Source organism: Sander lucioperca, chromosome 18, assembly GCF_008315115.2.
Source record: "Sander lucioperca isolate FBNREF2018 chromosome 18, SLUC_FBN_1.2, whole genome shotgun sequence".
In the NCBI taxonomy this organism is placed as follows: Eukaryota; Metazoa; Chordata; class Actinopteri; order Perciformes; family Percidae; genus Sander; species Sander lucioperca.
Window position 1 is genome coordinate 12,277,617 of NC_050190.1, and position 22,042 is coordinate 12,299,658.

At 41.6% G+C, this 22,042-nt stretch overlaps 2 protein-coding genes across 3 annotated transcripts in view; one reads left to right on the plus strand and one right to left on the minus strand.

Annotated features, from left to right (window-relative positions):
- The window catches only part of mnat1 (MNAT1 component of CDK activating kinase), a 36,951-nt gene extending 26,381 nt beyond the window's left edge, over positions 1-10,570 (minus strand). The window contains exons 1-4 of one of the 2 annotated variants that reach the window (XM_035994470.1): positions 10,393-10,570; positions 8,593-8,687; positions 1,811-1,963; positions 1,366-1,439 (exon numbers count right to left, since the gene is read on the minus strand). In XM_035994470.1, coding sequence (XP_035850363.1) covers positions 1,366-1,439; positions 1,811-1,963; positions 8,593-8,681 — 316 coding nt within the window. In that variant the 5' untranslated portion in view covers positions 8,682-8,687; positions 10,393-10,570. Of the gene's footprint in view, positions 1-1,365; positions 1,440-1,810; positions 1,964-8,592; positions 8,864-10,392 lie in introns of those variants that run through there. The other variant, XM_031278536.2, reaches the window with a different exon arrangement.
- An 84-nt stretch (positions 10,571-10,654) lies between these two features.
- six4a (SIX homeobox 4a) lies at positions 10,655-17,163 on the plus strand. Its single transcript, XM_031278533.2, has 3 exons — positions 10,655-11,439; positions 13,175-13,878; positions 15,018-17,163. Exons 1-3 carry the CDS (start codon positions 10,715-10,717, stop codon positions 15,626-15,628), a joined length of 2,040 nt encoding a protein of 679 aa, XP_031134393.1. The 5' UTR covers positions 10,655-10,714; the 3' UTR covers positions 15,629-17,163.
- The last annotated feature ends 4,879 nt before the right edge of the window (positions 17,164-22,042 follow it).

A 22,042-nucleotide genomic window follows, 5' to 3' on the forward strand; every position in this document is an offset into this window, starting at 1 on the left:
CGACAAACTGTGTTAACTGACAATGGTTTTCCGAAGTGTACCTGAGCCCGTGTGTTAGTATCCTTTACATAATGATGTCGGTTTTTAATGCAGTGCCGCCTGAGGGATCGAAGGTCACGGGCATTCAATGTTGGTTTTCGGCCTTGCCACTTGCGTGCAGAGATTTCTCCAGATTCTCTGAATCTTTTGATGATATTATGGACTGTAGATGATGAAATCCCTAAATTCCTTGCAATTGTACGTTGAGAAACATTGTTCTTAAACTGTTGGACTATTTGCTCATGCAGTTGTTCACAAAGTGGTGAACCTCGCCCCATCCTTGCTTGGGGATGCTCCTTTTATACCTAATCATAACCAATTAACCTGTTCACTTGTGGAATGTTCCAAACAGGTGTTTTTTGAGCATTCCTCAACTTTGCCAGTCTTTTATTGCCCCTGTCCCAGCTTTTTTTGAACGTGTTGCAGGCATCAAATTCAGAATCTGTGAATATTTGCAAAAAAACAATAAAGTTTATCAGTTTGAACATTAAATATCTTGTCTTTGTAGTGTATTCAATTGAATATGGGTTGGAAAAGATTTGCAAATCACTGTACTCTGTTTTTATTTACGTTTTACACGTCCCAACTTAATTGTTATTGGGGTTTGTACAAAAAAAACACATTTCACTCCAAATGGAGCACTTTTCTCAACTGCCTGAAAACAGCTTGCCCACATTCCTATTTGAAATTCCTCAATTAATGATGTCACTGATTGAGAAAGCCAGCCCAGTTTTTCAAATGTGCTGCCCATTGGTACTGCCTGAGCAAGCATAGCCCACCCAACACAACAGAATGGGCCAGCTGACCAATCAGAGAAGAATGCCATCAATATATGATAGGAACTGGATATCTGACTTTAACATGACATTCTCATTAGCCTCTCTGCTTGGCCCAGCCCTCCCTGTCCCGCTCGGCCCATATACTTTACATTGGGATCACATCACACATTAACAAATAATATCTAAACTCAGGGAAAGTTTTGCAAATATTAAACCTCCATGGTTTCTAAGTGTTTAATACAAAGAGTAATAATTGACCCTATTTGCAGTTTGAGGTGTCCTGTCAACAGTTTTACAGACATCTCTAATGGTGGTCTATGAGGAAGATGCATATTGGGCTGTAGGGGCTTTTTTTGTTGCAGCAGCACGGTTTGGCCACTGGGACAAAGTAGTAGTGAGGCTGACTGGCCGCATAATATCCTGCTCTCTTAATATATCTATGCTAAAAGTCCAATGGTAGGTAGCCAGTCAAGACGTGTTAGCATTACACTAATAAGCCACCTTTTTTGCCCTCTGTTTCAGCATGACGCTTCCAAGTGGGCCCTACCTATGTCCTCCAATTGCTCAAGGTAGTCGTTATATTCTCTCAGGCTGGGGAAGTCAAAATCTCTCTTGTTGTATCTGCAAAGGAATAACAGAACTGATGAGACAAATAGTAAAACCTGATGAAAGCAGATATGCACTAACATTAATAGCCTCCATTAAATCAACCATTTTAAAATACCATGTCTGCATACTGCCTAATAGGCACACATTAGATGTCAATTAGGGGCTATTAAAGAACAGATGAGAGGGAGAGAGGAAAGCCAGGGAGGGGCTGAGAAGTAAAAACCTGGCAGGGAAAGAGCCTTACCGTTTGAGCCCCCCGGGGAGACTCATTGTCTACAAAACAAACGTAATGAGAAAGACAAAGGTGGCTTAAGAAGTGGGAGGAGGCATTAGATGACACATAAACATGCAGAGCCACACCCCTCACCCTCCTGGTCACTCACATCTTCAGCACCTTCTTGCGAATCTCCACCTCCTTATCAACGGTCGGGTCTTCGAAGAGCTGCACGCGGAAGTTGCTCTTCCTCAGAGGCGTGTCGCACTGCACACAGTTACCCGAACCACGCACAAACAGCATCTCCACACAGTTCTCACATCTGTGGGGGAGAGGGGACAACAAAACAGAAAATACCATCAAGCTGAGTCGAATGTTTCCAGAGGTGGCCCTCCCAGGCAGGCCTGAGAGTCAGTTGTAATCATCATGTGTGGGCGTATGTGGCTGCTGAAATACAATTTTCCTCACAGTAAACCAAATTTGTGTTGTTTTTTTTTCTACATGTCTGTAAGTTATCATCAGGCGCAGTGGGTGATAATGGGCCATATGAATATTTCCTCTGAGTGCTCAAAGATGGCTGCGATGATTGGAATGTCGATTAGGCTGCCTCCTACTCTCAGACAAGAGGAAATTAGCCTGACACCCCATCAGTGGTGTGTCTGTCTGCACTGGAAAAACATTTGCTTTATTGTTATTTCAACAGACCTCAGTCATGCCACGTTGCATAATATGATAAAATCCAGCTCTGTAATTCACAGTGTAGTCTATCATTATAAGAATGGACTCAGTCTTACGTAATTTTTGGCAAAGAAATACGGATGGACAATTGCAGTTTTTTGTGTATTCCTTATTTCATTAGTAAGTATTCAAGTATTCTAAGATGAATTGTAATTATTGCTTAAGGCTTTCATTTATCTGAATATTTAACTTTAATATCCAAAAAAAAAAGCATCAGTATGTTTACATGCAATCCCAACCTTCTTCTGGCAGAAAATGGCATTATTATTCCTGACACAGTGCCTAAATGAAAGGAGCCACGTTTAAGCCACATGTATCTACTGTAAATCTTTTTAATGAATTAGATTACTTTCCAGGACAAATTACGTAGCAGAACAGCACTGTCATGATGAGTTTTTCAGGCAGCCTTTGGTTCCTCATATCATTGTATTCAGTAAAGATGCCTCTCCGCCTGACCATTCTGAACAAAAAGCAGAAACACTCTTTGGATACTAGTGTTGTGGAATTTTAGGTAAAGGCCAGGTTCAAACAGGAAGGTTTACTTCATGCACCATGACGACATGACTCCATGGCAACTGTCAGACCTAGCTGAGGGCACAACCCTGAGCTTAGCCATCAATCACACCTTTATGCAGGTAGGCGTTTACCCATCAGTCACACTCAAGTGAGGAGTGGACACTGAAGACAATGGAAATGTTCCTAAATCTCCCCTGATGGGGTGGAGGGCCTGAACAAACGTTTGCACAGTACACTCTTTTAATTAAGTCTCTGCAGAGCTTTATTTCCACAGGAATTCACCTTCCTGCTTGTGACCACCTTCACAAAAAAACAACATCTGGTTTTCAAATGTCACTATCTGCGATCTGTTTTAACAAAATAGAGCAAAGTTGATGGGAAAAAGCCAGATTTTTCACCATACATCATTGATGGTATGGTTGATGAATTTATTTCCAAAGTCGAGGACTGGGCTTGAGACACTGGTGCCTAGTCAAAAGCTTTCTTGGGATGGAGCCTTTAAGAACAATCATGACAGACTCATCATGCAAAACATTTCACTTCATCAGCAGGATAAGAGAAAAAAAAAAAAAAGCAGTTGAAGGAGAAACTGCAGAGCCATGGAGTTTGGCTGTTTACATCTAACATCCTAGATATGGGTCAAACAAGCCCAACCTGCCAAGTGTGACATCAAGATCTTAGGGCCATTCAGCAAACCGATATAACTTGCATCGCAGGAGACTATCTTACAAGCATGCCAGTTTAGCTTGGTTTAGATGAAGCCACAAAATAAAAATGAAAGCTGAACGACAGACAGAAACATCTGCGTTGTCCAGTTGGTGCTTCAGAGCATGAGAAGCCCCTGCTCAAGTGCACCCTGGAAGAGGCAGATGTTCATTGTGGCCCCAGGCTACAGGAGATGTATAGGCCTGGCCATATGGAGGTAGATGGAGGGATTCCGCTTGTTTCCACAGGCCCACAAAGAGCCCATTCATCAACACGGGGCAAGGAGTGGGGCGTAGCTTGCCCCCTGCCCCATAAATGGACCACACAACAGAACTCTCCAAAGGGGAAATCCTGTGTAACTCTAGAGCAAAGAGGTGAACGTCTAAGAGGGAAGGAGGAGATTTTAGAGTCAATTTGCCATCTTTCTTCTGAAATGTGCCTTCTCTAAGTGACAGCTTTCGGATTGTGTGCCTGTTGCAATTTGTAATCAAAAGAGGACTCAGATATCTCTTGCCAAGGCTACGCCGTATTACTTGGCTTACTGAACAGACATTTAAGTGAGCCGACAGATCTCTAGCAGCTTGCCATCTCTGTGTCCCAGGGCTGTTGTCGCTGACTGAGTACTGACTGACTCCTCCCTCTCTCTCTCACCTGTCCTGCTCAGAGCTCCAGGCTCCTATCTTTCTCATCTGCAGCTGTCAGCAGGTCAAAGAAGGGGGTGGTAAGAAGAGGGTGAACAGGGCCCTGGCTCAGCAAAGAGGCCTCCCCACCAACACCACCACCACCCCTTGGTGACATTGCCTTCATCTCTGCCTCCTCCTTATGCAAGAAAGAACAAAAACAAAACAGCCTTATAAACTCACAGGAGCTGGATTCACTTGTTTCTGCCACAAGGCTCATGATCTTCACCGAGCAACGACTTATTCGGGACATTGCTGGCTTTTTGTCAAATTTAAACCTGCTAAGATGCTCTGTCCTGCCCTGTGACCTACAATACCTGCAGCAGTACAGTCAAAAAATGCTGAGGCCTAGGATATTGTATGATTGCTTACACAGGAAGCTTGCGTAGGCTTGTGTGATCTTAAAAAAGTAAAGCTTAGATTTGGTGTGCTTTATAGAGAAGCACAGTGGGCAGAGATACAGGTTTCAAAAATGTTTCTCCCACAGTAAATTTTGAACAGTTTTGTAAATAATTCCAATGTTCCTTAAAATAGAAACAGGGATCTGAAAAAGGAAACAATACTATGGGCAAGAACCAAAGGTTAGTGGAACAGAAGCTGAGGTAAGGCTGATGTTAGGCTCTCTATAAACAGCAAAGACAACAAAAGTTTACATTCTTTTACAACAATGCCCTATGGAACTTGTAGTGGACTTCTGTCTTAAAAAATAGTTCAGCATTCTGGGAAATATTTATATTAGCATTCTTGCTGAGACTAAGGCTACGTTCACTACTATGTTTTCGTTTAAAAACGAATATCTTTTGCTAAAAGAGAAGAAGAGAAGATCGAGGCCACTCTTGTGTCTGTCTGTCAAATATAAAGCTACAGCCAGGAGGCAGTTAGCGTAGCATAAAGACTGGAAACAGGAGGAAACAGCTAGCCTGGCTCTGTCAAAAGGTCAAACAAATTTGCCTCCTAGCACCACTAAAGCTTATTAATTACGTAATAGCTTGTTTTTTTAATCCGTGTAGCAACTCAAGTGGAATAACCAACAATTTACAATTTAGTTAGCCTAGTTCTTTATCTTTTGACAAAGCAACACTAGCCATTCCCCACTACTTCCAGTCTTTATAAAACTATAAATAAAGGTTAAATTAAATAAAATAAAAAAGTATGCTAAACTAACCATCTTATGGTTGCTATTGACTTTCTCATCTAGCTCTCATCAAGAAAGCAAATACATTTATTTCTAAAATTGTTGATCCATTCCTTTAATTTTTCAAGTACACAGTCATTTGTACTGATTACTCAGCCAAAAGTATTTTATGCCCATCCATGTCTTGGAGGCATCTATAGCTAAATGAATGAACAGAGCTTTTACTTCTGGAAATCTGGTCGCCTGAAAAAACTTTTCCCACTAATGACCTAGAACATACAACTACCAGGTACAGGATACTAACTTCTACTTAATGAGGTGTGTCTATCCCCAACCTCACTATGGAGGGTGGACCCATGTAATCACCACTGTATGCCGGGCTACTAGTGTCAAATGCCAAAGGACAGTGGTCCGGTGTCATTGTGCAAAGGTAATAAATAACATCAAATGACCCCGGTGACAGGGATACAAAATGTGCTGTGGTGGGGTTTAAATTTAGATGCATGCTAGAGGTGGAGAAGCTCAATACTGCATTGCATCGTCTGGTCAGCCCAGACTGGAACGGCCACTCAACCAGGCCAAGGTAGAGTGAGGCTTACAGTTATCTATATAAATGAACAAGTGCAGAGAGTCCAACTAGGGCTGCAGCTAATGATTAGGTTCAGTATTCATTTATTTTTTTAATAAATCGATTTAATCATTTAGCCCATATTCAGAAAATACAGAAAAATTACCCATAACAGTTTCCCAGAGCCCAAGGTGACATCTTCAAATTGCTTGTTTTGTCGAACCCAGCCCAAAACTCAAAGGTATCAATTTTTTGGTGATTATAAAACAGAGAACATTTGGGATATATGGGCAAACAAGCCCTAAATTCAAATACTGCAATTTGATAGGATGACACATTCACATCCCAGACTGTTAAAGGTTATGTCATACTTTACTTAAGATATGGTAATAATATACACTAAGAAAGGACAAATTCTATTCTGTGAATTTATTCCCACAAATGTAAACGGAGGTACATCACTCTGCAGAATTAGGGAGGAACCAAGAACTGCACTTGGTACTGTATACTGTATGTGCATGTACACATTTGCCTTTCTAATTTTATATTTTTCATATTTCCCTTTCTTTCTTATTCACTTTTCCACATAGTTGATTGCATCAACATGGGAAATCAGTAAGTGTGAAATTGAAACACATTGCTCACGCTACAGTACAGGCCTCCATATCTATCAACTCTTGAGGAAACCCAGCCGCAAACAAAAAACCAAATGACACCAGTGATGAAAATACTGATACAGTTTGAGAGTGCAGCAGTTTCCAAGAGGTGCATTAATTCACAGTTGCACCCGCTCTGAGGAACGAATCCAAGGTGACCTGGGCTAGGAGGACATCTCTCCAAATTGCTTCATTGCAGAATCATTTTAATTTTCTGTGTGTAGTCCTGCATCCAGACAGAGGCGGTGAGTTATAAGCTCGCTGACCTGATGACAAAGCACGGCCACTTCCTGATGGTGCGGTCAATAAACAGACAGGGTCGAAAAGATGCTTTCATCAGGCTACCACCGTCATTGCACGATGCTCATAGAAAACATGCCCCCATCATTTAAATGACCAGATCTTTAAACAGATGACAAGGTTAAATATTGGAAAATGCACAGCAAACAAGTTTTTACTGAGTACTGACATGAGGATGAAGCACAATAAAAACTGCAGCGTCACAATAAATAGCATTAGAGTAAACTAGTGCTAGAACAATTATTACAATAGTTTATTAAGCAATCCAGTCAATCAAAATTATTTTTTTCCACTTGTGATTAATTGTTTGTCATTTTTTAACATAAAATACCATATATTTGCCAATTACAGGTTGACAAGAGCAAAGACTTGCTTACATTGTTTAATGTTATTGTAAATTTAATTTACTTGATATTTAATCTAATTAGAATTTTCAATATAAGTAAATATTTTAGCCTCTGGTAACATGTGATGGCCATTTTCTATTTTGTGTTTTATGCAAAATGTAGAATCCCACCAGGGTAATAAGTGCTGTAACTGACCCACCACAGGGCTTTAATAAGTAAGTAAAAAATGGCGTATTAAAAGTTATGTTAGGGATCAGTCTTGAGATGGTTAAAGGTAGGTGTGAAGGTGGAAACGTTTATGTCTAGGTTGCATTTTTAATGGATTGGGTTAGGACAGGGTATGGGTCTGGGACTGATTTTTGTCTCTGCTTGGGCTTCAGTCCATCTCCATAAGCTGGTCCTTATGGATCCTGCCTTAGTCGGTAGGGTCCATAAGAACCATCTTAAGAGAGAACATTATTCATCCGTTTAGCACAAAAAACACATTGGTCATACTGTGATCATGCAGTGCAGTCCTTGTGTAGATTAGACTGTCTTTGTTCCTTTAAGATGGCCCTTTTTTACCACCTCTGGATAATTTTGCACTCATTATGTGGTCAAAACTTCAAACAGAAAGTTTATACTCCTCATCTCTCTGCCATCCTGAATTTGTTGTACTTTACATTAAAAGTCTTATTTCAAAGGACTGACCGCTCCTTCAGCAAGTTTTTAAAGAAGGGTACAAATAAGCAGGTCAGGTGCCAACAATGTAGCAATGCAGTGTAATTAATAAGAGCTAACTGTCTGTCATGTTTATAAACAATGTCTAGCAAGACTGACAGTTGTCATGCAGCCCTATTAAGGCTGTGATAGAGCATAAACCACCTATGAACTGTGTGAACTCTCCTGTTAAGGCTAACGTTACCTTTAGTCTTTCTAAGAGATAACACTAGGCATATTTAACAATATTAATAGTATAATAAGAAATATCAATGTGGGGTTCATAACCGACAGGAAGTCATTTTCCGCCTTTATACTTGTCACATTATCTATGATCAGAGAGCACATTAAACCGTTAGCTGTAGCTTAAAGCTCATGAGGTGTCAACGTCTTTTGTACGTTTACGGCCAACCGTTAAGATTTAAGAGAGTATAATTATATAGCTAAACACAAGTGGAAATAGTTTAAAAATAAGACTTAACTGCCTGCTTTAGTGGTTTCTTATGTTAGTAAGTTAGCTAGGTGTGCAAAAGCTGGGGGAAATAAGCTTCACTCTCCACTTTCTTTCAGCTGTGAGATATAATGTTACTGTGTAATAAATACTTACAGCGTGTGACCGCAGACGTTCACCATCAACTTCAGCGACGGATTTCTGTATTTGGTTGTTTTGCATCTCGGACACCCTTGGTCGTCCATTTCAGCCTGCGCAACACAAAATAATAATTGACAAACCTCGAGAGAAGTGTCAACAACTAGCAGCTCTCCTGTCACTTTCCCCGCGGCGAACCGATGTGTTACATAGAAAGCGGTCCGATGGGAAACGTCATCAATAAGAAAAGTTCCTATTAAATGATAACCTCTACAACAGTGGTGGTCACACGGTGGTGCAGGCGCACCAAGGGGTCCCTGATGAGTCCCTGGGGGTCCGAGGTAAAAAGCTGAGTGGTTTATTTTCACTTATCCACTCAGAGAGAGAATGTAGAAAATGGCTGTTTTGATTATAGGTTTCACTGTCTCCTCTGCATTAGGCTTCCCTATAGATTATTCCATGACCTAATGTAAGCCTGTACTGGAACATAATTAAAACAAAAACCTCTCCAGATGTTACTCCCCAGGGCTTCTGACATCATGTAGTTTCTGTTGAATGTGTAACTGTTCATAATAATTCACCAAGGATGGGGGCTACAGGCTATCATGTGATTTATTATCTCAAATAAGAGAAATATTATAATATTATAGTTATAAAAGAGTAACACTAACAGGTTGCTCTTTTCAAAGGTATAGCTCTGAAAACATATATTCGATCACAATCACTAAAAGCCTATAGCCATGTGTCATATTGATTTATTGACTATGTAGGCCTATAAATGTCAGTCATTGAGCAGACACCAAGTTAGACGCCAGTGCCACATAAGACTGATAATTATTTGCAAGACAATAATGACCAATTTCTCAGCTTTCAAGTTATGTTATGACAGGATAAATATAATGCTGTAAGACTAGGATATGCTTTTACAGATTTCAGATTTAGGTGATTTTTTAAGATATTAAAATCATGTTATTTCAAATTATATTAATGGAAGACAGATAGGTTGGCTCTAACAAATACGAAAGGTGAAAATAAAACTTAGAAATGTAGTTTTGGGAGGAATATCACAGCACACACAATGTCATCGAGGAAATACTCTATTACTACTACGCCATTACTAAATATTCTACATCTATGTATGGAATTTGACCTAACATGCTATGAGATCATTGTGTGTTGTGATGATGACCCAATGTGTCAGTGACTTGTGACAGACAAACTGCCAATATTCACAACTTAACTCAATCACAAACTGCACCTTAAACTACTATGGATCTTAGACTTAGACTTCTCTTTATTGATCCTTTTGGGATGACTCCCGCAAGGAAATTAGATTTCCAGCAGCAGATTTCAGCAGCTTACAAAACACTCTTTAAATAAAGAGGTATAAAAAATACAGTATAGAAAAAATACAGTATAAGAATAACAATAACAATATTTTTTTTTTTTACAAAAAGTAAACAAACGGTAAACAACAATAAACTACAGATAAATAAAGATAAATATATAGGACTGTGTATGGTATTGTGTTATTATACAGTTAATAAATACTGATCTGTACTGAAAGTTATCAAAAAGGGGGTTGCATGTAGAAAATTCCCTTTGGAGTGGAGTAGGCTTATATCCGAAAAATGCAATGTCTGTGTCAGTGTTTTTAAATGTGTTGTGTGTTAATTTTGAGACAAAGACAATAGTCCCAGGATTATTTGTCTCGATATGAGAATAAAAACACTTTGATGTTTCCGCATACAGCTAAGTCAGCTTCTGACAATACAGAAAACAAGGACATCCCGTTCCCACGATCCCAAAAGCACTCACCTTGCACAGGTGATCCACGGGAATATAGCCTACAGTAAGTTATATGACTGACAGCTGGAAACCAAACATTCGTGTCTGAATCCAGCTCGCTCCTCCCTTATGGGGCCCTCCGCGGCCAATAGCGTGTCTCTCCTGCAGATAGACCATAGTGTGGCTCCTTCCAGCTCCAGTCCCCGCAGAGTAAAAGTCACGTTGGAAGGAAAAGGGGAGAGAGATATCTACTTACAGCTGCTGTCAGATATCCGATCGCATTCGCATGGCGAGGAGGTAACCTGATCGATCTGGGAGGAGTGACTTTACCAGGGAAGGCTTGAACAAAAAAATGTCTTCTTCTTCGGCCGGAGAAGTCACAACAGCAAATGACATCAAGAGGGAAAATGTGAAGGAGGTGGATAAGCGGGAGTGCATCAAGCTTGTGGCGCTGGACGCGGCGGAGTTGTCCATGGAGCGCAACACGGACGCGGTGCGCACGGAGCTGTTGGTGAGCGCCGCTTCCTCTCTGGCTTTCTCCCCGGAGCAAGTGGCGTGTGTCTGCGAGGCTTTGCAGCAGGGAGGTAATGTGGACCGGCTGGCCAGGTTCCTGTGGTCCCTTCCACAGAGTGACCTGCTACGCGGCAACGAAAGCATCCTGAAAGCCCAAGCCCTCGTTGCTTACCACCAGGCTCGGTATCAGGAGTTGTACAGTATTTTGGAGAACCACAGTTTCAGTCCGTCCAACCACACCTTTCTGCAAGATCTATGGTACAAGGCCCGGTACACTGAGGCGGAGAAGGCGAGGGGGAGACCCCTGGGCGCCGTGGACAAGTACCGGATCCGGAGAAAGTACCCTCTCCCCAGGACTATCTGGGACGGCGAGGAGACTGTGTATTGTTTCAAGGAGAGGTCCCGAAACGCGCTGAAGGATCTGTATAACCAGAATAGGTACCCCTCTCCTGCCGAGAAAAGAAATCTCGCCAAGATTACAGGACTCTCCTTGACCCAGGTCAGCAACTGGTTCAAAAACAGGAGACAGAGAGACAGAAACCCGTCCGAGGCACAATCAAAAAGGTGAGGAAACAAAAGGATCAAGCCACAGACTATTTCAGTCAAACTTCATATAAAACAAATGATGAAAATATTTCTGAGTCTGCTGTGCGTTAAAGGCGCATTCGAACAGAACCAGAATCATTTAAATACAGTATTAGAAAGCTTTTTTTCGTGGAAGGGCGCCTATAGTTTATAACCATTCACTCTCAGACATTGACAATACTCAGTGTATTTCATAATGTCCCGTCGGACTCCTTTATAAGACGTGTGACAATGTGAATCACGAAAGGTTGATAATTAAGAAACAAAAAAGTGTGCGTAAAAGGGTTTGGAGCACGCTTTTACTGTTTTGAAATATGAAGCGGTTGCCATTCAGATCCTGTTTCAAGTGTACTGGTGCTAAGGGGCATGGAAACCATAAGCAACTAAATAACATAGCAACTTCTACACTTCAGTGATTTGACACACACGAGAAATTGCTAACTTTGATGAAACAATTAACAAGTTACTTTAATTTATTATTATCTGATTGTAGTGTGTGTGTGTGTGTGTGTGTGTGTGTGTGTGTGTGTGTGTGTGTGTGTGTGTGTCAAAGATGAACACACACAAACACAGTAGCGCGTGCACGTGTTCCCAGCACATAAATAATTTTCATTGTCACTTTTTTCCCTCTCAGATCAAAAAGGATATCAAAGCCCCCATCAGCTCCTGCGTTTCATTTTATAATCCTCCACACAAACAGACAGAAATGTAGCTTCTTTCATGTTTCTCTCTCTGTGAACAAAGCTGACGCGCACCTGGTGGAGGTGACCCCCCCCTCTCTCTCTCTCTCTCTCTCTCTCTCTCTCTCTCTCTCTCTCTCTCTCTCTCTCTCTCTCTCTCTCTCTCTCTCTCTCTCACACACACACACACATTATAGATTACATTTAAGTCGCTCCTAAAATTATTTAGAAACAATGTCTTAGTTTATAAACTGTGGATAGTTTCAATAAATCGTCTCATATTTGTAGCAACTAATTTACTTATATACTATTTTCCTGGAAGTGACTGTGTGTGTGTGTGTGTGTGTGTGTGTGTGTGTGTGTGTGTGTGTGTGTGTGTGTGTGTGTGTGTGTGTGTGTGTGTGTGCGCGCGCGCGCGCGCGCAGGGGGTGCAGCTGTTTAGATCAATCTTTAAAAAAAGAGCTCGTTCATTAATAAGCTAACTACTTCTATGTCGTTTTAGGACTTCATGGAAACAGAACTATATGGATTTAAAATGGCAGCACCATTTTAAATTGAGAAATAGGCCTACATATACTCTCAGCCATTTGTTTTGTCACTGCCACCACTGCTGGCAGTTTGTCGCACCAGCATTTATTGCGCCAAATGGTTGCACGGTTGTTGACGTTGGTTGGTTGTTGTCAGTGTAGCTCTCCATGAGGTAAGGGCGCTACACATTCACAAACACAGCCTGCTCTTCAAAGCTGTGTAATAATACAGCAACAAATGTGACTCTGGAAAGTTGTGGGTGGAAAGGAAAAAAATGCCAATATACAAATTGTATTTTGTTGAATTTGAGTTGTAATAGTGCTTTAGAGTGTGTTCTCTAAAGGAGACATTACTTTATATCTATATCAGGAACATGCACATTTTCCAATCTTATCTAAGTTTTTTATTCAAAAGGGGGCTTGAAGTCAAATTATAACAATAGTTTACCACAAATAATTCATTTGTTGTTTTCCTTGTTTTGTGACACATTTTGTCTTTTTTCACAGTGAATCTGATGGAAACCACAGCACAGAGGATGAGTCGAGCAAAGGCAATGAGGAGTTGTCTCCCCGACCACTCTCTAACTCCTCAGATGGGGTAATCCCCCATGGGACCCTTCCAATTCAAACAGGGCCTCTGGACAGTGGGGTGGTCATCCAACAGATTGGGGACATCAAACTGCCCCCTGGATCCAGCAGTGGCAGTCTCTACAATGGAAGTCTAGTGACCAGTAACCCCTCCTCCACTGTGTTTCACAATGGTGGCTCATCTTACCTCCACACACCTGGAAACATCCTCTTCAACGGGCTCAATTTAGGCATCCAGCCCTTGGCCTTCAACCCTCTGAGACCGTCTGGAGGGGTGCTGCTGGGGGGCTCTGGTATGGACATGCAGATGCAGACAGGACAGGAGAAGGGACTGGGCAATTCTGCTGAGGACTCTGCCCTCCAGTATGCCTCCTACTCGGGTTGTGTGAACGGAGCAGAGGTGAAGTTGGAGGGGGTTCACACCATGGCTGCCCAGAACGGAGGCTCCTCTGTGCTCACGTTCAGCTCCTCGTCAGGTGCGCTGCAGCTGGGTGGCTACAGTCTGGTCCAGGTACCAAGTGGGGTCTCTGACAGCGATGGCAGCTCATTACTCAACAGCAACGTAGGTCTTCCTCCACTGCAGCTCTCTTCCCGCTCATCTTCCTCAACAGTCACACAACAAGGTGGGTTCAGAAAACGACAGCATTATTTAAACTTACATACTTGTTTGGTTGTAATAAACTTGTTATGTTTACTTCAAAGTTATATTTAAATATACTGAGGCAGAAATAGCCGCCAATGACAAAATAAGTTGACGTGAGTACTCATTGAACTCACAGTTTTTGGTATTGATTAGGCTTTGGTGATATTGTCTAAAACAGGGATATAATGCTTAAGGATTTAGAGGCATTCAATGTTCATTTCCCCTTTTTAAAGCAGTCAACTAAATCCATTAAAGTTGCACTTTGCCATAATGTAATGCTAGTATGTAGTGCAGCATGAAGACAAGGAAAAGACTAAATTATGATCTATCACATATTAGAATAACCAAAATCCATAACCTACTCTCATATCAAAATATAAATGTTATATCCTTATATCAGTGGTGCCCTTTGCTGTCCTTAAATGTTACAGTGCAATGCTACGTGTCTCGGGTGGTTTGTCAACAGGTCTCTACTACGTCCACCCAATATATCTGAGCTGCTTTATTCTTAGCTTGTCTGTGTTTGGGCCGTAGCCCAAAGGGCCGATACTACACATAACACAGAGCAGAAGAAACCGGGTAGGGCCCCACACACAAAACACACACACACACACACACACACACACACACACACACACACACACACAGAGAGAAGAAGGTGGTCCTTTGAAACCCCCAGAGATGAATAAAAACAAGCTCTGAAGTCACCATCACTCATCATCATTGCACTCTTGATCTGCAGAGCAGGGAGGAGGGGAAATATGTTTCAGACAATCAGAGGCCATGAAGCGCACTAACAGGGAATAAGCCAGTACAGCACTTACTTTGACATAAAGCAGAGAATCTACACCAGGATGAATAATAAGGAAAAACAGAAAATTGCAGCTTGCTGTTGAGTCCTGGCAGGCTCTTGCACTCATTCTCCAAGGGGGCACCACAGGGTCGGGCTTAAAGAGCACAAAGTGTGTGAGACACACAACAGCAATTTCAGGGCCAAGGCCTGCTGTAAATGAAACGTATAATACTGTGAGGAATGAGAAGGGGAACCAGCAATGGGAATATGATCTAATGTGGAGGTAGAGGGACTGTATGTATTGATCCATTGTTGTATTACCACAGGTACCATGCCTCTGAACAATGTAGCAGTGAGTTCCTCCAGTGACGACTCGTTCCAGCAGCAGGACAAGCTGACCATGACGTCCCTGCACCACAGCACAGTCCTCTACAGCATGAGCAACACCGGCCAGCAGGCCATCAAGAAGGAGCCTCTGGAGGGAGGCGTGTACTCCTCGTACCACCACGGACTCCACCTGGACCCCAGCGGTCAGCTCAGCTACACCACCCCCAACTCAGAAGAGGTTCCTTCCAGCCAAGGTCCCGCCTTGACCACCGAGGTCTCCGCTGTCAGCTCGTCCAGCCCTGAGCCAGAGGTCTACACCACCCTCACTGTTAGCACGCCCCTGATGGCTCAAACGGACCCCGGCAGCCACCACCTCCAGCCCGCAGAGTATCTCAGGGGCCACGAAGTCCGGGGGCCCTCCTCGCATCTGATGGGCCCCTGCATGAACAACAACTACATGAACCTTGTAGAGAACAAGGTGGACGGCACGGGCTCAGGAGGCGTGAGTGAGATGATGCGGGCGATGTGTGGGGAGATGGAGGCTGTGGAGGGGAAGGAGCTAGCCAAACTACAGACAGTGCAGATGGAGGAGGACATGGCTGACCTTTAACCTCTCTCCTCTCGCAGAAGCACTCATGTCCCCTCAAGCAGTGATATGGTGAATCTTTTTACTTTTGTGTGCGTGTGTGTGTGTGTGTGTGTGTGTGTGTGTTTTTTTTACCATTCATTTCCTCTAAATGTTAAATTATTTGTGTTCATTTGACTTTTACAATGCACTCTATTGTCAGAGGGGAGCCCTGTGGGTGAGCATTATCAGTTTATGATTAAAAAAAAAGTCTATTACATGTTTTAAAAGCTCCGTTCATAAGATGAAACATAACGACTGTTACATGCTAACAGAAGAAGTCGCTGTATGTGTTCGAGCCATGTTTAAATGTGCATTTTTATAGACAACACCTGCTACTTCCCGTTGAGTGGATTTGATCTGTAGGAGCAGGTGCTGGAATGCCTCGAGTCATGTGACCAGGATGTTCCTCCAAACTAAATGCGTCATATGGGTCAAACCAAAAAGGTCATTCAGTAGGGGGAAGAGGGAGAGAGCCTCTGTGAAAACAGTCAGATAAACAGCGACAGCTTTACGAAAGGACTAGGAAAAAGTGTCCTTCAGAAATCACGTTAAATTTTCTGAAGATCTCTCAAGTCACTGCAAAACCCTGTTATTGTGCTTTACATCATACCAAATGAACTAGGAGTGTTGGACTAGAATTAAGACGAATGTGCCTTTCTGCTTCTTAAAATACCCAATGGCATTGATCTGTTTTGGCATTTGCACTACCATGATGACATTACAATGTAACATGTTTCAAACAGCCTTCATGTTGGAGGGTTTGTCATGCCTGACACACCTCAACAAATACACACTATTTCAGTAATGACTCAAATATCAAGCCTCATCGTCAACCTGTGAGACCAAGATATGAATGAAGATCTAAAGGTCACGTTGTCGGTTCACATTTTCGTCGAATGTTGTTTATAATGCTGCAACTCATAGTATGTTAACTAGATGTGATGATGCTATACTATATCCTGTTTCATTTTGATGTGTCTATCCAAATGTCAGTAAACATTAATGATATTTTTCTATAAAGGGATTGTAATAGTCTCTTTTTGCATGGCATCATAATGTTTTGGACACTAGTGCCTTTTACTTTTGTTTTGTGAATAACACTGAAAGTAAGCTCAGTCGTAGCTCTTGGTTGGCATGCAGGCTGTGACATTGCAGCTTCAGAGATTTACCACCACCGCCGCCATCACTGGCACATTTGTTGGGTGTCAGTTGAGAGAAAGACAAGAGAATGTGGAGCCCATTTGTCAAGTGTGTCCAGTGCTTTTCACAACAGGAGCCTAATTCCTCGCTGTCATACATGACCATAATAGCACATTTCAGCCTCACAGCCAACTCACACCATGTGCATCTATCTGTGCATCGCATGTCTTCATAAAAGTGGACTAGTAATACTTTTCTTTGGATTTATGACATAATCCCATCAATTGGAATGAACGTTTCAATGAAAGTATCCTCAGTGCTTTAATGTCATACCAAAAATGAGTCGTGGGCAAATAGAATAAAACTGATGGTCATTTGTTTTTGTTTTTTTTTATCTTAGTTTGAATTATATGTTTGTTATCTGAAATTATGTGAATGTATTTTTCTAAATCTCCATACTGCAATAAAAGTTTATATTTATAAAAACACAAGACAGATATATTTTAAATTATTTCTAACAAATTTAGCTTCAAGATGACTGATGATGATGGTGATCACCATGACTGGTGATGCTCTTGAGTTTTTTTTTGTTTTTTTGTTTTTTTTTTACATTTTAGGCATAGAATATGTAAGTTCATGCCAGACAAAAAGCATATGTCTTCCCAACATTTAAGAGTCCTATGTTGCCAAACTGTGAGGATGGTGGGGTGTAATCCAGCAAGCCTGGTGCTGCTCTCTGCAAACCTGCAGTGATCGTTTGCACATGCCTGGCAACCTGGAGTTCATTAGTCCTCCTTTTCTCATCTCTGCCCCTGTAATTCAAATAAACAGCAATGAGATTTCCAGAGGCAAAGCTCCTTTTGGGTGGGGGGTCTGCAGCTCCCCACAGCTCAGGCCAATCCAATGGACTTTTCCCCAAGCGAAGGCTGAACAACCTCCCCAACTACAGTATACCGCTACTTCAACATGTGGAACAATGAATTTAAGGTGCTTTAAGTCACTCAGATACTGAGTCTCTATCCAGTAAAGTGCCTGAACTCCACTCATGGCTTGAGGGGATTCTACTTAAATTCATGAATTTTCACCCAATGCTTGTTCACTCAGTGGTCACCCAACCAAACCAGCAAAGGAGAGATAAAATGGCGACAAAGTTTGACAAATGGACACACAGCAAGGGATTTTATTTTATTCACAGCGTGTCTGTGGTAGATTATAGAAGTTGTCCTTTCAGCGGATCCTGGCTGGAGGAGTTATATATGATCTAACTGATGACCTAAATAAACAGAGGCTGTTTGTCTGTGCTCACTGTTGAGGCACAGAGAAAGAAAAGAAAAAATGGGAGAGACTAGCGGGAAAGAGAGGGAGAGGCAGGCAACTAGGATAAAGTTACCTGTGCACAGGTGACCTCGTCGCCATGGGCAGTGGATTAGCTGATTGTTAGGTATCAGGTAACTCCTCCTGTAATATTGAAGAGGGTGAAAACAGCTTTGTTGGAGCCCAGAACAATATCCCATTTGCAGCATGGTCTGTGGGTCTCACGGGGAGGGGGCCACAGAAAACTCCAAATTCCACCTTTGTATTGTGCCTATAAATTAGACAGGAAAGGAGCACAATTGTTCCCTCAAAGAAGATGTGTGGTACATTTTTCATGGGGACTGAGGACAGCTAGTTGCTGTTTTTTAAAATGTCTTTTACTGCTCCCTTTATGTGTGAAAATCAGGACATGCCTATATCTAAATAGTAGTGGATCATTTTTATCCACAATTTCAAACATGCAACGTAAAACATACTTGGGTGTGCAGTAAAAAAGGGGGGAACTCCCCCAGAACTCAAGCCTTATTAAAAACACTGACCTCTGATCTTTCAGATGGTTTCAAAGCTGACATTTAATGCGGCGCAGCAGACTGCAAGCCATATGTAACATGACCTGGGGAGCACGGTACTCCACTGCTCCACGTCCCACTAATGAGAGGGCAGGGGTCAGCGGGTACCAGCCTGCTCGCACAGACCCACCACTACTGGCTAAGGCCTGGGGAGAGGACTTCTCCCTGATGGCAGAAACTAAATCTACTCTCGGCTCTTCCGAGGTTGTGGAAAGTAGGTGGTGTTTATGAACCAGAAGGAATACATGTCCTCAACCCTTGTAACTTTTTCTCTTACCTCCACTTAAAATAATTGAGTTGTTGCTTGGCAGGGTAGAAGGTATGTGCACTTCATCATCCAGTAAGGGAAAGTTGCAACCAACATGATTCACTGGTTTGTTCTGGACTACAAGGACAGAAAGCACAAGTCATAGGGATAGTTTGAAGTGTGCGTGTGTGACTGTGACACACTCACACATGCTCACACAGAGGCAGCAGCTGGGAGGCAGCATCAGGTCCAACACCACAGTATTTCCCAAAGAGAAAAACAGCACTTTGTAACAGGAGCAGTAGCAGATGAGGACTGAAATGATCAGTGGACACACACACACACACACACCTGCTCAACTGTCTGCCTTCTAAAACTTTGTCATTTACTAAACCAAATGCGACAACTCATCCTCTGAGGAGTTACATTTTGACTTGTATGATAGCACTGTCATGGCGCCCCCTCCCTGCCAACAGGCATACATGGTATAGCAACACATTTCGTTTAAATCCTTCCTTTTGTTTATTTATGTGTTTGTCTGCCCATCTGGTTTGTTTACTTACTCCAGCCCTGCAGCAAAAACAACAACAATCCCTAAATAAATGATCTTTATGCCTGGGGCGTGTTTACCGAGCAAAGCACTGTAAAAGCCGAGGCCATAATTGCATATTTGTGGAGGTGGTCCTCTGAGGAAATGCGTAATGATTTTGATGGGGGGCTAACCCCAGTGCACTTGTACCAGGTCTAATTTTCCAACATGACAGGAAACTCTGTTAAGCTGATAATTGCAGCTCCAATTTCATTTAACTCACTCATGTCAACAGTTGTGTTTTGTTTTGAGAGAAGGAGCTGCTTTTTTTCTCACTGCCTTTCACCTCACAGAATAAACCGCTTTAACTCTTAATCAAAGACACATTTAGGACATCTTGGATTAACCAGAAACTGTAAACCAATGATGTACTATCGATTAGATTAATCAATTTGTGCAGTTTGTTAAATGTAAAGCCAATTCTTATGTATTTTGTGATATCGTATAAGTCTATGAGAAAATAAATTCCTACGTGCGTGTGTAAGAATGTTTATGAAAAACAAGCTTGACTTATAGGCCTACATTAAGATGCTTGTTTATGTTGATGTTTTTAATAAATACATCTATTTTAATTGTATTTTTTTCTCTCACAAAAAAAACAAAGAAGAAAAAACCCTGGTGATCAAATCGGACATTTGTCACATAATATAAACCGTATGGGCTTTGTCCCAATCGATACAGCTGAAATAGCACTTCGGATTTAGAAGAGTGAAAACCATCTGTTCAGTGAGCCAGTGGTCGTTTCAGTTTTTCTCCATTTTCCAAAAAAAAATAAACTCTCCAATAGGAAAAACGGGCTTTTTGGATGACATTTTTATGAAGTGCTTTCTGGTGCTTTGAGTTGAGACTTTTTCGTTTCTCTCGTTTTCTCCCACAGGACCGGAGTGTCAGTCACCGTTACATTCGTTTTCCCAGTAATGCATGGTGCAACGAATTTCTCTAATACAGCTAATGCATCTATCAATAATTAATACGTCGTTTTCACCTCCAGATTGCTATCATGAGGTGGAATAATTCAACAAGCAAATGGTCCACATTTCTCTCGAGGCCTACCTCACATTAAACCAGTTTAATGAGAAATGGCAAAACGTTTATTTTCTCGGGGTGAAAACACTGTGACTCATTTGAGTTTCCCTGAAAGGCAATGACTAAAACCTGGAACATCCATGATATTTAAGAGCCCTCCGCCTTCAGGAGAGACAGGCTGAAATAATACGAGTGGTTTTTTTTGAGGTAACAGAGGACTTTATAACGGAGAGGAAATACAGAGAATAAGGAATCCCTGCTTCCTGTAAGTCCCACTCTGAGAGGAGTAACGAGTGATAGTCTATATAAGTAGCCTATTGCATTGTATGAGGAGTCCAGCACTGGCCGTGGCAGAGGCAGAGGCGGAGAGTCCACATCTTGAAATAATCTCGCCCCCCGGGCTGCTCGGGTTAAAGGAGGAGGCGCGGCGCAATGTGGTAGAGATATTAGAGAAACTCGAGAGCCGCTCATCAGACAGCTCATTTACTGAAGCACTGAGGTTTTACACACAGCCCGAGTGCTGCCATAGACCCGAGCTCAAGTGGCCTGAGGGCCTGTGTCTAACATTTAGGCTACACGAGAAGATATATTAATTTAATCATGTTTAAACAACATGGCATGAATGTTGAGACAGCAGGCCTTTTGCCTAGAAACATGAAAATGAAGCTTTTTTAAAATCAACTTTACATTTATATAATGTAAATATTAACATGTAACATCATTGACGTTTTTATTCATTATTGTAAAAATGGTATGTGTCTATTGATCCTCTGCAGGCTGATGACACTGCTACAAACAACGAAAAAAAAATGAACCCCAAAACCTCACAGGTATTGCTAAATAACAGAGACTTCGGGTGTGATTCAGCCAATAATCTGAGATTTCCTCCAGATAAACTGTCATCTCAGCACGGTGAGATACAGCACATGGCATCCATTCAGGAGGAAATTAGCTGTTTAGGTCCAGTCTAGCAGGTTATGTGATAAATAGTCATAAATCATATGACAAAGTTTTACCTGCTATTTATTTGATTTTACATTAAAACAAAAAGGAGCATATTCAACGGCTTGACCAAACCTGATTCTCCACCAGTCATTCTGCCTGATTTACATGTTTATGTTTTCATATGCCCACATTGTTGAGATTTTTTTGAATTTTGGAAATCATCTTAAACTTATTTGTCGATAAAATAATGTAGCTTAAATTAGAAATATGGGATATTGCAGAGTGGAGCTGGTCAGAACATATTTCAGTTTTTTTTCAGGTGTCTGTCGCCACAAAAACATTTTCTTTAAAACTCCTTTATATATATATATATATATATATATATATATATATATATATATATATATATATATATATATATATATATATATATATAGGAGTTTGGTTGCAGACTCAGGTGCAGATAAATAGATAAATAATGTGATCTATATGGCTCAAACCAACAACTGCACCACCAAGAACCAGTGTGGCAGAGAACTCATTTACTAATGGATTGGTTTAGTGTT

Excerpts from the sequence above, each read along its gene's own strand:
- six4a (XM_031278533.2), top strand. The coding sequence starts at position 10,715 with ATGTCTTCTTCTTCGGCCGGAGAAGTCACAACAGCAAATGACATCAAG. Across the intron at positions 11,440-13,174 it reads TCCGAGGCACAATCAAAAAG|TGAATCTGATGGAAACCACA; the intron begins GTGAGGAAACAA and ends CTTTTTTCACAG. Across the intron at positions 13,879-15,017 it reads CTCAACAGTCACACAACAAG|GTACCATGCCTCTGAACAAT; the intron begins GTGGGTTCAGAA and ends GTATTACCACAG.